We start from the raw sequence: 18468 nt of genomic DNA, 5'->3' as shown, positions 1-18468 counted from the left end.
TGCCTAGAGCCTTGTACTAGACATCTTATTATTTAAATCTAAATAAATATGCATATTTATATTTGCACATCTATGGTGCATGTGAATGTGTCATATTTACACACATAGTGTAGTATGTATTATGTATCACTATGGCCACAGTATTTTGTGCAACCAATACTTTTAAATACTTTTCCCTGAATATCTTTTTAGACATTTTCTTCTTGATTTAATGAGGCACTAATCCTCATCCCTATTCTTCTAATGGTCCCAAATGGAAGCACAATAGGCATGGTGGTTCTTAACAAAATGAAACCAGAAAATGCTATAACATCCAGAGCCGTGCTCGTGAGCACTACAAGGCGCTCGCGGGGCCCTCAGCCCACAGTGCGCGAGCTCCCGCTCAGCCGCGCGCAGCCTATTCCCCTAGTCCGCCCAGGGAGGGGCGAGTCCCCGGGACGCTCTAGCCGCGCGCTCTGTGGTAGGGCGGCCCGGCCGGGATGACGCGGCGGGCGGGTCCCGTGATGGCTGGTCGTGTCGCCCTCGCGCTGTCACTCGCTGCCGCCTCCCCGGCACCAGCTCGCGGCCGCCGAGCCCCCGCCATGGCCGAGGATGGGCACCTGGAGGCCTCGAGCGAAGGGTGAGCGCGGGGTGCGAGGGGGCGGGGAGATGGTGCCACAGGCAGGGGCAGCAGTTGGGGGACTCCCCCCGGCCTATGTACACCTGCCAAGCCGCATAAACCCCCCCTCCAGCACCGCCCTAGAGCGGATCCTCACATCCCAGCTGCTGTAGGTTCTTTGTGTGTCACTTCCTCCATGTTCGTACTGCAAAACCACTGATGTCTTTTGCTTCAGCTACAGCAACTTCCTCCCTCCCGGTCTACTCACATCTCTCGTCTCCTCCCGCCTATACAAACGGCTGTTGCTAAACAATCATTTTCCTCTTCTGTCTCTGTCGCTCCATCTCTCCACTGACTTCCACTTCCCTTCAGCATCAACTTGGAACACAGCCCCTTTAAACCACTGTGCAAATTGGCCTGACCCATATTTCTGCTACTTTTCCTTCTCTTCCCAGGCAGCCCTTCAGAATGATTTAATCATTGTCTTCACGCTTTTTATAATGCTGCACCTTGTGTTTGAAACTATCTTCCACTCCATTGTAGTTTGTGTGCCAAACAAACCTCCCTATCCTTTAGAGAAAGACAAGGTGGGTAAGGTAATCTTTTATTGAACTAACTTCTGTTGGAGAGATTTCGAGTGAATAAAAGATATTATCTCACCCACCCTGTCTCCCTGATGCCGTGGGATTAACACAGCTATAACAACCTATAACATTCTTCTTAAAATACACAATCTGTGAAGCCTCCAGTTGATGATTTACCAAATGAGTTTTAAAATATCCATGCTTCATCCTCTCAAACTTGTTCAGTGCATTGACTCTAAACTGCAATAGTTGCTTAACTTGGCGTGTTAAGTGCTTCTTTGATAGTGTTGAACTTTTGTCATCACACAGCACATTTCAGGATCATGTTCTTAATATAAAGTCCTTGGGGTAGGAAAAAATGGTCTAAATTTTCATAAGGGATTATTGATTATGGGTGCCCAACATGACATCTTTTAAAGGGGGTGTGATTTTCAGAAAGTGCTCAGCATCCACCCTCTGAAAATCAAGCCCTTTTAAGGCCTTTCAGATTGGGCATCCAAAATCACTAGTCACTTTTGAAAACAAAATCCTAAGTCTCCTTTTTGTACATCAAAAAGTGCATGGACAGTGGTGAAATGCTAGTGCTTTGAACAGTTAGCACAGAGTATTTGCATTACTGCATTCTTAATATTGGCCAGTCTTAAAGCTTGGTCATCCTTTCAAGGTGAACAAGCCTGATTAGAGCTAAAGAAAATTTAAGTTGTATAAACTAGTGAATTACACTAATTACTTTCAGATTTAAAATTGGCTTGGTAGAGAAATACCTACATGCTGTTAAAATAGCAGATTGGATACAGTTCTAAATGACATATTAAGTGTATATAAAGGAAAAATCTAAAGTTAATCTTTTTAAAAACAAATACATCAGATAGTAATTCACCTAGTTACATAACAAGTTCAACTAGTTGAAATCTGGCAACATGAGCATTCTGGAGAGTGTAGTGATCACTACAAAATCTATTAATCAAAACATGCTAAATCATACAGCTGTAATCCATAGTCTAATCTGAAGATAAAACTAAATATATTTGGATTGTCAGTGTGGAACAAAGTGTCTAGAAAGTTTGTCAGCGTTCCATATAAAATCACTAAGTACTGCTCAGTTTGCATAAATGTGGGGGAAAGTTTCAAGGATTGAAAACTGTTTTGTCTTTAAGATAGGTGGTAAATTTCTCTAAAATAACTTTGGGTGGTGTTTTTGATGAAATTAGATGGAATGACTTGCAGCAACTAGTTAAAACTAAGAGTGCCTTGGAATAATATATACAACTATTTTGTAGGAAACGTTGCATCTTCAGGATTCATAACTGTTTTTCCATTATCCTTCGAGACTTTTCTGAGTTTGGGTTTTCATTCGTGAGACATGTTGTTGGAGATGATAGACTTTTTACAGTCTCAGAGTGAATGTAGTTTTAAAATCTGCATTGATGAATTCAGTAGGTTTGAACTCATGAAGCACTTCTAGTAAGACACTCAGGGTACTATACTGCATAACATTCGTAATAATTGACTTGCTCTTTACACAGACACTGTCAACTGCAGATTTGTCTGAGTATTTGGCTGACTCACACCTTAAAATTTAAAACAAAGCATAAGCAGGTAGGGTAATGAAACCATACTCCAAATATCTGCACAGTTACAGTTCCTTTGCTCAGTTTTCTTTAACTTAGAAATGAAGATTCAGAACAAATCACCTCAAAACAGTGTCACTGCCCTGCAGGGTCTTGTCTTAGCTCTTGTCTCCCTTGTCACTCACCATCAGCTGAAGCTTGCTCCCTCCCTCTCTCCCTTAAAATGTCTTCCTCTCAAGCTTTCTACCTGATAGTAAAGAGCTCTATGCATCTATGTTCCTCCATGACCCAGAGTCTCTCCTATCTGCTCCCTCCCTAAAACTCTATAAGACTTTTATGTAGCTTCTTGTAAGTCATACGACTAGCAGAGGCTTCCAGTTTTAAAGGGAACAAGGGCAAAAACAGGTGCACTGGGAGGTACACTTTTACTTCAGTGCCCAGTGTGCTATTACACACAAACTAAAGGAAATTTCCCACCTCTTTTTCAGTTTGGCCTTTTACATTGATAGGAGTTTGTGTATAGGCAATTGCCTTTCTATGTCGATCATCGCTTTCACTCTCTGGTATCACGCACTTGCATCATATTCATGTATTGTCCTCAAAACTCACTAATAAGCTTTATTTCAGCCACTCTAGAAGCATGTTTTTATGAAATTTCCCTTCCTCTGCATAGATTTGGGAAGGGGAGCACTGCAGCTTTCACTGAGAAGGTGTCTTTTCTCTGCCACAATGGGGTAGAGCCACAATGGAGACACTGTTAGGAGGCTGTCTCCTCGCCCCTTCCCTGCAGCTGAGAGGAGAGGAGAGTTGATCATGATAGTGTATTCCGCATCCCTGCAGATGGAGGCCTCCCATCTAGAAACTTCCCTGGGAGGAATGATTAACAAAAATAGGCACTAGAAGAGTGATATCCAGCCTTTTCAGTCTGAGGGGTGAACAGATTATTTGCTGCAGTCAGTACTGGAGATGGATTCTCTCTGTACTGCTCTCCTTGTACCACTTAAGCCAATGCTAGAGATTGTCCTTTTGGGGGAGGACTTCCTAGGCTCCTTTAGCCTATGCAGGGGTTGAGGCAGAGACCAGGGATCCATAAGGAGTAGTTGATTCTTGGTTTCTCTTTTTCCCCTTTCCTGAGCTGCCTTTAATGGCCATGTAGGGGAGGAGAACTGAGCCGTCCTTGCTTACATGTTCTTCTAGGCCAGGGGTGGCCAACCTGAGCCTGAGAAGGAGCCAGAATTTACTAATGTACATTGCCAAAGAGCCACAGTAATATGGCAGCAGCTCCCCCATCCCGCTCCCACCACCTCCCATCCAATGGCAGCCCTGCCGATCAGCGCCTCACCCTCCCTCCCTGCACCTCCCCATAGCTGTTTCGTGGTGTGCAGGAGGCTCTGGCGGAGGGGGGAGAAGTGAGGGCACGACAGGCTCAGGGGATGGGGTGGGAAGGGGTGGAGTGGGGGTAGGGCCTGTGGCAGAGCCAGGAGATTGAGCAGTTAGCTCTCCCGCCTGGCACATTGGAAAGTTGGCACCTGTAGCTCCAGCCCTGGAGTCGGTGCCTATACAAGGAGCCACATATTAACTTCTGAAGAGCTGTAAGTGGCTCCAGAGCCACAGTTTGGCCATCCCTACTCTAGGCTCAGGCAGAGCCAATCAAACTTCTTCTATCCTGTTGCCCTTCAGGCTTGCAGAGAAGCAGTCAACAGAGCAGCTGAATTGCTCAACAGTTACAGGAGGAAAGGGACAGCAGCTGCTAAGAGCATTCTGGGCTCACATCACAGCTCCTCCCTGAGCTGTAGGTGGAGCAATGGAAGGCAGTACTTAATTCCTCCTCCCTGTAGTGATGAGTGTAACTTGAATATGCAGTTTAAAAACTGCAGGGCATGTTACACTTCGAATTTGTAATCAAATATTCTATTCTTAAGTCTCCCTCAAGTACTGCAAGGTAGACACTGCTGGGCTAGAGGTTTTCTCCTCCCTCCCTTCTCAAGCCCAATCATGGGCTTAGTGGATGGAAGGGCAACCCCCAGGCTCCCCCACAGGGTTGCGGAAGGCATAAAGGGTCGACTGCCCTTCTTCCCCCACCCTTCAGTAATTCTCTAGTGAGTGCAGTAGTAAAAAGAAAATATTCACATACTTTCAAAAATTTGTCAATTTAAAAAAAAATTAAAGTGAAGTATGTCTTTAATAATCAAACATACCACACTCAGTACTCCGTGCCAGCATGGTACATTTGTGCACAGAGGTATAAAGTCAGGGTGAGATTACAGGGATTGCATACTTTTAAAGTCCTACCATTATGTCAGGTGGAGGATCCTGTTCTCCATGACTAGTTGTCTGAGTCCCTGCTGAGTTGTGGCAGAAATCCTCCACCAGCTTGCTTGGCCAGTCAGTCATCTGGGCTTTAGTCCCTCCCTTCTCAATAAAGTGTCCAGATGGGGAGAGGAAGATGATAGTCATCTGTTAACTCTTGAATCATGTTTAAAATCTTGAATAACAAGGGTAATAGATATTTGGGAGGTAGTGTTGGGAAATCTGCTACTGCCACCCATACTGTAGATAAAATGATGACTTCTGTTCACAGGGCTAGCAGCTTAGCACAAACTTTTCATTAGTACTACACTCACAATTCATTCTGTGCTCAGTAGGGCCATTTATGCAGCAAGGAGCTGCACTAGGAGGAATTGTGCCTTAGGTCCTTTTTGTGATGCAGTATATTCACTCTTGCAAACTGGTCCAACTCCCTGTTGCACTGGGAGGAACAGCATTTAGGCACTGTGAGCCCAAGAGGGTCACCACAATACAGGGCCTTTGGTGGGTGAACTAAAGGGTGGAAAACTGAAAACACAAATGAAGAACCTGCCCATTTAAAAAAAAAAATCTGTAGTCTCTCCTGATTATTCCCTATGGTTACATTTGCAACCTTATTTTCTGGCATTCTTAACTTTTGAGCGCTTGACTTTGCAAATTTGACATTCCTTTAGCATAGCTTTTCAGGGTGTCATTGGTATTGACAGCAAGGGAGAAGAGGGGAAGGAAAGATGGATGAATAGCTCAGTTTTTGCCTTGTTGAGGTTGAGCAGGAAGTGGGAGCTCCAGATGAGAGATTTTGATAACAGGAGAGGTCAGGGTAAGAGAGGTAGATTTGTGAGTCATTGAAGCTGTGTAAGGGGAAGAGGTCACAGTGGGCTAAAGTTAAAGGGAAAAGAGGAGGGATTTAAAGACAAAGTCCCGAGTGACTGACAGTGTGGGAGGAGGAGAAGCAGGAACCTGTAGTGGTTAGTGATAAGAAAATCTGGATAGCATGAGGCTACAGAAGTGAAGGAAGGCTGTAGTTCAGTCCTGTATAATAAGTACTTTCTCTTACTTACTAGTATAAATTTTTTGTTAATGTTCTCAGTTAGATTTATTTGGATTTCAGTGTTGAAATACAAGTGTAAAATAATGTTTTATTAGACAAGATGGGCAGAAAACATAATCTTTATTTCTTATTGCTGGTGCTGTGACTGCTTTGTAAATTACACCTCTATCCCAATATAACGCTGTTCTCGGGAGCCAAAAAATCTTACTGCGTTATAGGTGAAACCACATTATATCGATCTTGCTTTGATCCACTGCAATGCGCAACCCCGCCCCCCTGGAGCGCTGCTTTTACCGTGTTATATCCGAATTCATGTTATATCGGGTTGCATTATATCGGGGTAAAGGTGTATTTTTTTTTAAAGGAGAAGCGTCTGATCTTGAACCTTGTATGTTTCTGCGCCTCCAGAGTTGATAAAATCACAGCAGGAAAGGACTGGTTTCCTAGCCTGTTAGAATTAATTGTCCTCCATGCCTTTGCAGTACTTTGACATGTCTTTTAGATGAAATGTGAGGCAATAAGGCAGTGTTTCACAAGCTGTGGGGGTGGGGAGAAAAGGGATACCAAGCATGTCTGGGGATTTGGAGCACAGGCAAAGGAAAGTGGGTGTGGTCAGGAAAAGCTCAATGATCCCAGATATGTAGGGCCCTTCCAAATTCGCAGCCATGCAAAAAGTGTCACGGACCATGAAATCTGGTCTTTTGTGTACTTTTACCCTATACTGTACAGATTTCATGGGGTAGACCAGTGTTTCTCAAATTGGGAGTCCTGACCCAAAAGGGAGTTGTAGGGGGGTCGCAAAGTTATTGGGGGGATTGCAGTATTACCATCCTTACTTTTGCACTGCCTTCAGAGCTGGGCGGCTGCATGGCGGCAGTTGTTAGCCAGGTGCCCCACCAGCACTAGCACAGAAGTAAGGGTAGCAATACCATACCATGCCACTCTTACTTCTGCCCCACTACTGGCGGGTGGCTCTGCCTTCAGAGCTGGGCTCCTGGCTAGCAGCCACCACGTTCCAGCTGCCCAGTTCTGAAGGCAGCGCCGCCACCAGGAGCAGAGCAGAAGTAAGGGTAGCAGTACCACAACTCCTCCCAACAATAACCTGGTGCAACCCCCCCCCCCCAGCTCATTTTTGGGTCAGGACCCCTACAATTACAATACTGTGAATTTTCACATTTAAAATAGCTGAAATCATGAAATTTACCAAAATGGACCCTGAATTTGGTAAGGCCTTACAGATATGCCTCTCTCATGACCGCAGATGTGCTTAGTGATCTCGTGTTCTCTTATGTCAGCCTGTAGTACTGGACGGCCAGTTGTGTAAGCAGCCTGAGTGTACTGGGATGCAGGCTCAGGCAGCAGTCTGATCATTTAAACTTTGCGCTTGTACTCATCTTAGCTGCAAGAGCACATAATGGTTGAACATATGTGCATCAGTGAATGCCCCCTCACACACCCTGGAATGGAGGGACAGGGAAGTGGCAAAAGAAGGCATCAAAATTAAACAAAAATTAGAAAACAAAAAATACACAAGGGGCGGAAAAGGATGTGAGGAATTGCTGGGAGACAGAAGAGAAGAGGGCTAGGGACATGGTAGGCGGAGTGAGCTAGTACCCATCTGCTGCTCCATTTCAGGTAGGGGAGCTGCACCAAAATTGAGTACCAGTATAACGTTGATCTTCTCTCCTGCCTGAATTTGCAGCTTGTTCCAGCTATTCCTAATGTCATGGTGTACTAGAATATCACTATACTAATCAGAAAAGATTCATTGTGTATGACTTATCTTGTTTACAATCTCTTCTTAGTATATGGGAAGTCGGGGGGCCAATGTAACATGCTGTTTATATGTACATGGAACTTCAAGTGGCAAAATGCAATGTTTCTAAATAATTTAACATTGATAAAGTAGGTACTGACTGTTCTAAATACAAAGTTCAAGACACAGTAAATATACAAGGAAGGCGTTTTTACCTCTGACCTAATGTAGCAATATTCTGTAATAAGCTACCAAGAGACTCTTGTTGAAATCAGGAGGTATGATGTACAGGATGCTTCCTGGAAATATTGTGCAGTAGTTTTCAAAATATTGTGCAGGACTTTAAATGTTGCAAAACAGTTGGATAATTCAGTAACACTAAAGTAATCACAGAATGTTTTGGCCTGAAATTCTTCTGAACAGCTTTATAAATAGGGTGATAATCCAATTGGAAGGGGAAAAAATTGGCTTCCAAGTTAACCATGAAGCAGCTCCATAAAACTGTTGGATCTTGTGGAAAATGCCGAACTGGTATTTGCAAAGGATACTGTCCACCAGGGTTCTCACTTTTTGTGTTTTAAGCTTTCTAGTGTGTTCTCCAAGGCTTCACACTCTTCAGGATTTGTAGTCTCTGAGGGTAGTGATAGTAGGGTAGAACATGAGCTGTAATCCATTCTATCAACATTCATGTGCCACTTCTGGAGCGTATCTCCTGTCCTTGGAATCTCTCATCGAAATTGCATCTGTGGTCACTACATCTAACTTCCAGTCCACATGGGTTAAAAAAACTGGGCATGCTTCGGAAAACAAGACTATGTGGGGGGGCAACCTAGTAAGTGTTCATATATGTTGAGGACTGTTATGAAGAAGATGAGGATCAGTTGTTCTCCATGTCCACTGAAGGTAGGACAAGAAGTAACGGACTTTATCTGCAGCAAGGGAGACTTACGTTAAATATTAGGAAAAGCTTTCTAATAATCATAGAATATCAAGGTTGGAAGGGACCTCAGAAGGTCATCAAGTCCAACCACCTGCTCAAAGCAGGACCAATCCCCAATAAGGATGATTAAGCTCTGAAATAAGGTTCCAAGGAAGGTTGTGAAATCCTTTTGCAGTTTTTAAGAATAGGTTGGACAGACTCCTGTCAGGAGAGGTCTAGGTTACTTGGTCCTGCCTCAGCACAGGAGACTGGACTTTATGACCTGTCGAGGTCCCTTCCAGTTCTACATTTCTATGATTCTGTGTATATAAACAGTCAATCACCCAGGCTGTTGAGGGATGACAGAAGAGGTAGGGATGATATTGTGTCTATGTTGACCTCCATGGCCACCTCAACCACAGTGTACTCCAGAAAGGTGTGTTGGAGCTCAGCTAGTTTGTTTCAGATTCTCTACCAACAAGCATCAGTGCATGTACAGAATGCAAAGTGGATCTGCTGTTACATAGCTAGTTCTGAGACCCTTTGCATTGGGAGTACAAATATTCTCAAACATGTGACTTTGACAAGACTATACATCCCCACTCACTTCTCCATATGCATCCAATCTTGATAATAAAAGTAAGAAATCCCCAGGGAAATAGCTAAAGGAACCTTTGCAGTGCCAGATTATCTAGTCACCCTGGATATTCCAAACTTGTGGCTGTTGTAAAATCATCTTTTCCCTAACCTGAGGATGGTATCTCCTGTTTCAAGTGGTTCAAACTTCCAACCTCACCTGTATTTTACAGCATGAATACTGACAGGTGCACCTAATTTGGGAGGGTGTCTCAGACAGTAATTGTCTCCACACTGCTCCATTCTTAGGTGGCTCATTAGGTTGTTTATTAGATGATATGAAGAACTTTTTGACTTTGATGCCAGGAAAGATGTTAAACCAGGGATTGGGTTGGCAATTAACTTTTCGTAGAGATGAGCTAGATAAAGAAGCTGTTTGAGCTTTCTCTGGGTTCAAATTTGTACTCTTTTGAATGAGACTTACTTATGCTGTGGTTAATGGAGTCCTCATACACTTAATTTTGTTCTTTATGGCAACCTAGTTACATTTCTTCTGACTCATGCGCTGAACATAGTTTTGAAAGCTCTCACGCCTTTCAAGCCCTTAGAGAATTCCTCAAGTTATTTTAAGGTGGTTGCTGGTAAACCTTCACTTGCTTGGAGATTGTGTGAACTGTAGGTTCTGTCCTGCATGGAACCGTATCAATGTTCTATCAAATCAAAGATGTCATTAAAAGGACATTGTCTACTTAAAAAAAAAATACTTCACTGGAATTCTTTTTGCCTATTGGTGTTACAAGGGTCATCAAAAATGAGTACAACTGAAATATTAGAGAGGTTATTTTCTCTTTCTTCCTTTTTGGTTACTTAGTGTATTTGATAGCACTTTGTATAGTGAGTGTTTCTCCTTATATAGACAATATCGGTTGATTTTTGTTTATTTAGTAGCTTCACACAGCAACTGAGGAATGAAAACACTTTTAAAAAAAATGATTGTAAAGCTATATAAATTGACAGGAAGATTCTGGGGAAAGTGTAGGACCTGAAACCACTTTAAACTTTGACTAGATTTCAGATTGATTGTGTCCTTTTAATACATGCTCACTGTTGCCCTCCGCCTGTTGCAGTCAGGATTACATACTCTACGTGTCAAATGGCCTTGTGTGCATCGCTTCTCAACCCCAGCAGTGTTTAATCTTGATAAGTAGATGATAAAGCTACCCTGGCCATTTGCCTGCCTGATCTGGGGTCACCTTTTACTGCTCTGCAGTTAGCTGCTTGTCATATCAAAGAGTTATTCACTCTTCAAAAAAATTTTTTTTAAAGGCTTGAAACTAAAAATCTGGAATGAAAAGTATGAAAAACCTTTAGTTCAGATAAATACAGAGATATACTTGCTTAGTTCTGAGAACGCTAAACACTGAATTTCCTTTAATAATTAATCCACCTGTTGTAGGGTGGAAATTTATTTATCAGAAATTAAAATAGGCAATTAAAAATAAGGCTCCTTTTAGTCATTTAAATATGACAGATTTACCACAGATAGAGGAAACTAAATACTTGTTTTCAGAAGACTGAAGTTTGCCCGTCCTAAAGAAAAGATACAGGTAACAAACAGTATGCTGGGTGTACCAACCCAGCACTGGGCCACTGGGGCCTGATCAATCAGGGAACTAACGCTGAAATCCATCAGTTGGGACAGGAGACCACACCCCTTTACCCCTGCTGCGCATGCTTCAGGTGGAAGGGACAGATAAAAGGAGGCAGCCCAGCTCAGTTTGGGCTGGCTGAGCAGTGGGGAGGATGTGTGCTGCAGGCTCCTGTAGAGGCAACTGTGACTCTCCAGACCATGGGAACTGGGGATCTGGACAACTTGGGGGATAACCAGCAGACCTGCACTGCCACCATTTTGAAATGTTTGTTACAACTGTCTTTAACAGTAGAGAAATTTCCTTATTGCGAAAAATGTTTTTCCCCTTAAAAAAATGTTGAGGTTTTTTTTCTTTAATCAAGATATGACTTAGACATTTATACAGTATCAGTTTGAGGGGGTGGGAAGAAAAGCGATTGGATCATGTGGTAATATTCTTTAGCTTAGTATATCATTAGAAGAGACATTTGACTTAACACGATGGCCCAGCTGATACCAAGGTGTTGTTATAATCTGTTTTTAAGACATTAATTAATTAAAACTAAATTGATTATATCAATTGATAATTTTCATTAAACTGTTTTAAATTTCATGGTACAAGTTGATGGTCAGTGGTTGGCCAAATTGCTTTGTGGAAGAATACTTGACTAGACTCTTCATGTTGGTATGCATACTTCCACCTTTTCATGTTCTCTGTATGTATAAATATCTCCTGTCTGTGTGTTCCATTCTATGCATCCGAAGAAGTGAGCTGTAGCTCATGAAAGCTTATGCTGAAATAAATTTGTTAGTCTCTAAGGTGCCACAAGTACTCCTGTTCTTTTTGCGGATACTGACAGGGCTGCTACTCTGAAATTGACTTCAGTGACATTTGGAAGAGAGCCTTGGGGTCAGATGCAACTTCTGTGACTTAAAATGAGAATCTTTCCATTGACTCTTTTAAAGGGAATTGGATTGGTCCCTTATAGCATTAAGGTGATCCTTGGGTGCAGTGTTCTACAGTCTTTACCATTGGTAGAAGAAATATTTAATTGCTTTATTTTCTTTCACAAATGCCAAGAGTCTGGGCAAACAAAAAGGTGGAAACATAAAGGGGGGAAAGCATAATTGAGGCAAAATGATGTTAAAAAAACCCTGACATGAAAAAGAGTTTTAACTGAGATTTTAAGAGAAAAAGGTTTTTGAAAATGTGTAGTCTTTACTTTGATTTGAAATTCTAATTTAGCTCTGTTGTGTGTTTCTTCCTCAACTGTTAGTATTTAAAAAAATCAACATGCGAATGTATGGCAGACATGTTCGGACATAGGCACCGACTCCCTGGGTGCTCTGGGTCTGGAGCATCCAAAAATGATGGGTGCTGAACCTCAACCCCTATATCAACTCCCTCCCGCCCAGCACCTCTCGCCTGTCAGTGGACCCCACAGATCAGCGCCTCCCACCCACCGTAATCAGCTGTTTCATGGCGTGGGGGGGGGAGCGAGGGTGTGTAATGGGGTGGGGGTGGGGCCTGGGGGAAAGAATGGAGTGGGGGCGGGGCCTGGGGCAGTGCCAGGGGTTGCGCACCCCCCAGCACATTGGAAAGTTGGGGCCTGTGTGTTGGGATGCCAATGTCTAATGAGCTGACTTAAGAGGTAGAATTTGAAAAGTCCACTTGACATAGGGAGTTTGGGAATTTTCCCAGGAGGGTGCCATCACTTTCTGCAGACTTTGACCTTATTTTAAAATCAGTTAATTAATTAATTGGAACCTTGGAAGTTTCTAACCCTTGTGGGTGTAAAGAGACTCTTCCAAACAAAAATTGTAGTTAAAGCAATGTAGTGCAGTCTTCCTAAATCTACAAACTTATGCCATTGCCTCTGCTGCCGTTCAGAACTTCCACAATATGAAACTTGGGATGTGGGATGCACGTTTTACTTTTATTTAACATTTTTTTTAATGTTCTTAAGAGTCTGCTCCTGCAAGATGCAGAGTGCCTTCAGTTCACTGATAGAGCTGAGCACCTGAGAGGATAATATAGTATTTGTTTTGAAACGTGTTTATTGAGAAATTGAACACAACTCCTAAATTCTGATGGTTTAAGCAAATCACTTTTTTACACAGAAAGGTCATGATTCAGAGTGACTGTTGTAAAGGTAACTAAATATTATTGAATGGCAATGGACACAGATTATCAAATCTGAATCCTGATTGACTGTCTTTCCGCTATAATCACCTGCTCTGTGTGTATCTGATCTGTGCTATCTGCAGCTTCACCAGGCACACACATCAGACTTTCCCTGTTGTGTTACTGCTTAAGCTTATGACACAAACCAATAAGTCAGGAGAAGGTAAAGGCTAAAACTCGTGTCATGCTCGTGGTCCTTGTACATAATGGTCTAGTGTACATGTGTGCTCTACTTGGGGCAATACTTGAAGATAATTAAATCTTCAGCTAATGCAGAATGTAGGTCATTTGTTTATACATATTCCAATTTATTTATAAATCTATGTATTTTGTGTTTACTGCGGCTGTAGGTCAGGATGGCTATCTAGTTGGCTTCCTGCATGGTGCCCCACATCACTGCCGCATCTTAAAGAAGCTGAGGAGAAAATACTGAAGTGTAAGTATTTTTTACACATCTGGCGTATACCCAGATCTCATGTAATTTTTCATCATAAACAAGCATTGCTATATTAAATGCATTGCAATGAAGCAAATATAACTGTAATATAGATTCTCAGTGTTCCCTTATTTAAGATCTTTGACCCTGATCTGAAAGATACCTAGTATCCCTGCCCTGGGCTTCCACTGAACAGACTGCTAGATATGACTAACAAAATAAAAAGTATCTGAACTGTTTTTTTTTTTTTTTTCCTTCAGGTATCACAAGCACATACAGTAAACGATATGTCTTCATATCCAATGGAAATAAAATATGGACGCTAACATTCTCTCAGGACTTCTCATATAAAACTCCACTTGTTCTCCTCCATGGGTTTGGAGGAGGTGTTGGACTTTGGGCTCTCAATTTTGAAGAGCTTTGCGAAAATAGGACCGTTTATGCATTTGACATCTTGGGATTTGGGCGTAGTAGTAGACCACAGTTTGACACTGATGCAGAAGAAGCAGAAAATCAGTTTGTAGAAGCTGTAGAAGAATGGAGACAGGAGGTAGGGCTGGACAAAATGATTTTACTTGGCCATAATCTGGGTGGATTCCTGGCTGCTGCTTACTCACTGAAGTACCCATCAAGGTATGTGAAAATAAAGGGATAAAGGAAATCTTTGCTTTCTCTTACTAATGTTAATACTACACATCTGTATTCATTTGAAGTGCAGCAGAATGTAAAACCAAGTTCTTTCTGAATTAGTTTTAGTTGTAAAAATTAGCTCAAGACTTGATTTAAAGAGACACTATCTAGTTTAGACCCCAAATGCAAATTGTTTTTTGTTCTGAGTAGAAAAATATGACTACAATATGAGTAGAAATTCTTTGTTTACATTCTAACCCTCAGCCATTTTTGTTAAACATCCTCTTGCAGTGCTCTGAACCCGAACAGAAGAATCAGTTAATGCATGAGAATCAAAAAAGCAAAACTGCCATCCTGAAGCACGTCTAGTTAGACTTAAATATTATACTATTAATAATCTGCCATAACATAACTTTTAAAGTATATATTTACAAGTTGTTCAGACATCAAAAGCTGAAGATCTATTTGCATAATAAAAACATTAATAACATAACTCCCATAGTAGGTAGGATGAACCAACAAATTAATGACCTCTAGATGATTTTTCTGATTTTAGGAGTCCATTGCCATCTCCTGTTTCCTGATCCTTGTATAAATAAGGGTATCATATGTCTCTTTTTCTGTTTTTAATCAGACTGTGATATTATAGTCAAATACGTTATATTTGAGTATTATGTGTCCTTTTAAAAGTAACCTACGTTTCTGTTTTAGTATTTTTCCCTCTCCCCACTCTGGTAGGTTAACATTAAGGTATAGGGATGGCTGCATTTTTCTCTCCAACTTATCGTTAGTAATCAGAGATTCTTAGCCAATAGGAGATAAATACTTGCTTGGTTTAAACACACAGATTTAACAAGTAAATTACTTTTTAATTTAAATGAAAATACAGTATATTGTTTTACCTCTTCCAATGGGTGAATCTCTTATAAGGGGGATCTTAGTAGGGATGAATCTAGGAAGACAGACCCCACACTCTAATACAGTGCTATGCATATCCCTGGGGGTATGCAGAGGTCTTCCAGGGGTTACATCAACTCATCTAGATATTTGCCTAGTGTTACAACAGCTACATAAAAATCACTAGCAAAGTCAGTGCAAACTAAAATTTCATACAGATAATGAATTGTTCTATATATTATACACTGAAATTTATATTCCATTTGATTTATTTTATAATTATATGGTAAAAATAAGAAAGTAACAATTTTTCAGTAATAGTGTGCAGTGACACTTTTTTGTATTTTATTTCTGATTTTGTAAGCAAGTAGTTTTTAAGTGAAGTGAAACTTGAGGATACACAAGAAAAATGAGACTCTTGAAAGGGGTAAAATAGACTGGAAAGGTTGAGAGCCACTGCTCTAATGCATGTCTAGTGCTGCGGAAACCTGTAATTTAAAAAAACAAATGCTACCGAAATTATTCCAGAGCTGCAGTTATTAACGTTTGGGTGGGAGGACTCTGAAATATTCCTTAGATTAATGTTTTGAGAGGAGTTTTTTTTGTGGTTATTCTCTAGCATCTCTGGGTATCTCCTGGGTTTGTTAAGTGGCTTATTTAAAGGTATCAGAGGGGTAGCTGTGTTAGTCTGGATCTGTAAAAGCAGCAAAGAGTCCTGTGGCACCTTATAGACCAACAGACGTATTGGAGCGTGAGCTTTTGTGGGTGAATACCCACATGCATCCGACGGAGTGGGTATTCACCCATGAAAGCTCATGCTCCAATATGTCTGTTGGTCTATAAGGTGCCACAGGACTGTTTGCTGCTTTTATTTAAAAGTAGCCAAGTTATCAAACACCTTAAACACCAGATCATAGGGTTAGAAGGGACCACAAGGGTCATCTAGTCTAACCCTTGCCAAAATACAGGATTTGTTGTGGCTAAACCATCCAAGATAGATGGCTGTCCAGCCTCCCTTTTAAAGCCTGAGTGGAAGAGCTTCACAGCCTCTTTAGACAGTCTGTTTCATTGTCCTACTGTTCATACAGTTAGGAAGCTTTTCCCAAGATTTAATCCAAATCTGCTATGCTGTAGTTTGAACTCATTGCCTCTTGCCCTGCCCTTTCTGGCAAGAGAAAACTTTTCTCCATTTTTTATGGCAGCCTTTCAAATATTTGAAAACTGCTTTCATGTCCCCCCTTAATCTCCTCTTTTCCAAACTAATCATACCTAGTTCCTTCAGCCTTTGTTTATATGTATTCCAGCACTTTGATAATCTTTTTGTCGCTCATGTCTGAATCCTTTCCAGTTTCTTTACATTCTTTCTATACGTTGGTGACTGAAATTGGACACAGTACTCCAGCTAAGACCTAACCAGCGCTGAGTAGAGTGGTATGGTCACCTTGTATGACTTGCATGCTATGCCTTTGTTAATACAACCTAAAATTGCATTTTTTTGCACTGCTGACTCATGTTTAGGTTGTGATCCACCACAACTCCAAGATCCTTCTCAGTAGTGCTGCTGCCAAGCTAGTTATCCCTCGTTCTGTATTTGTGCATTTGGTTTTTCTTCACCAAGTGTAGCACCTTACATTTGTCTTTGTTGAATTTCATTTTGTTGTCTATAGCCCAGTTCTCCAATTTATCAAGATCTCTCTGAATTTTAGCTCTGCCCTCCAAAGTGTTGGCAACCCCTTCCTCCCCCTTCCAGTTTTGAGTCATCTGCAAATTTGATCAATATGCTCTCTATTCCTACATTCAGGTTATTAATAAAGATGTTAAAGAACACTGGACCCAGCACAGATCCCTTTGGAACCCCACTTGAGACCTCCAGTCTGACATCCTTTCATTAACAGTTACTCTTTGTGATTGTTTAACCAATTGTGTATCTGCTTAATGGTAGTTATGCTAAGCAGCTATTTCTCTAGCTTACTTACCAGAATGTCATGTGGGACTGTGTCAAAAGCCTTGCTGAAGTCCAGATTCATTATGTCAGTTGCATTTCCCCTATCCACCAAGTCAGTTAGCCTCTCACGGAAGGAAATCAGGCTGGTTTGGCATGATTTGTTCTTGGAAAATCCATGCTGGCTGCTAGTGATTACCCCTTCTGCTATCCCCTCTACCTGATTTACAAAGACAAATCTCTCATCTTTCTCTCACAGAATACAGTGCCTAATAGCTGGTTTTGTGTTGATTCTTCTCTTCGATTTTACTTCTTTATGCTAATTTGGGATCAGAAATTAGATCATAGTATATGACAGTGGTGGTGAATAATGTAGATTATTTAATTTTCAGATAGCTAGCTTTAATATTTCTCATTCCACAATAAATTGTGAGAGACTTCAAACCATTTTATATACACTAAACCTCCCAAACCTCTTTTGCCAACAGGGTAAAGCACCTTATCTTAGTGGAGCCATGGGGTTTTCCAGAGAGGCCTGACAATGCTGAACAAGAAAGACCAATTCCAATCTGGATTAAAGCACTAGGAGCTATGTTGAGTCCATTTAATCCATTAGCTGGGCTCAGGTTAGCAGGACCCTTTGGTGAGTGCTAATTAATATTTGTTAAAGTACTATTTCTGTTTGTTTTAAATATGAATACAGAGCAAACACTTCATTAAGATGTTGCCTTCTTATAATTGCTAATTGCCTTCTTATAAGTAGTTTTTGGCCCATCATTTATTTCATAAAGTATCTGGAGCCACATCACCCATCTATCATGAATTTAAAAAAAAAAAAAACAAGTGGACTATCTAGCCTTTGTTTACATTTGAACTACCTGTATTCTTTAAAATATATATAATATAATTTAATATGCAAACTGGAAAGAGGCTTTTGTGTGTTTTAAAAGCTTGACTAAGGTGATTAGCCTTTTGGACATATTAATTTGTTACTTTGCAAACAAGATTATTCTTTGAAGTAGAGGCTTTTATAATTTACATGATAGGACTATTCAGCTATCAAGTAGTTGCACAGAAATAAAGCTAACATGATGCCTCTAACTTAAAAATTCAGTTTAGTTATTCTTAACAGTATTCCACTCTTTTTGGAGAATGTAGAAATTCTAATTTAAAAAAAGATTGCTGTGCCAAAGAAAATTTTCTCTAAAATGCAACCGTTGTTCATCGTCTTTAATAGATGTAAAAAAACCCAACAATCCTAGCTTCTGTTGTAAATCTTCATGAACATCTGTTCAATTTTTTCACATAAGGAATGGGTTTCCTTTCTTCCTATTATATGTGGATTAACTGTAGATTCTGACTTTCTGATGAGGGAGTGAGATTCTT

General features: G+C 41.0%; 1 protein-coding gene across 2 annotated transcripts in view; it reads left to right on the top strand.

The window, feature by feature from the left end:
- Positions 1–490: 490 nt before the first annotated feature.
- Positions 491–18468, top strand: part of ABHD5 (abhydrolase domain containing 5) — a 33756-nt gene continuing 15778 nt past the window's right edge. For both annotated transcript variants that reach the window (XR_003998843.1, XM_030551030.1), the window contains exons 1-4: positions 491–619; positions 13528–13613; positions 13874–14246; positions 17571–17725. Coding sequence is in view for 1 of the 2 variants with exons in the window: in XM_030551030.1 (XP_030406890.1) it covers positions 504–619; positions 13528–13613; positions 13874–14246; positions 17571–17725 (730 nt within the window). In the remaining variant the exon portion in view is untranslated. The remainder of the gene's footprint in view (positions 620–13527; positions 13614–13873; positions 14247–17570; positions 17726–18468) is intronic.

Source organism: Gopherus evgoodei, chromosome 2 (genome assembly GCF_007399415.2).
Source record: "Gopherus evgoodei ecotype Sinaloan lineage chromosome 2, rGopEvg1_v1.p, whole genome shotgun sequence".
In the NCBI taxonomy this organism is placed as follows: domain Eukaryota; kingdom Metazoa; phylum Chordata; order Testudines; family Testudinidae; genus Gopherus; species Gopherus evgoodei.
Note: the sequence above shows the minus strand (reverse complement) of the source record. Positions and strands in the feature narration are given on the sequence as shown.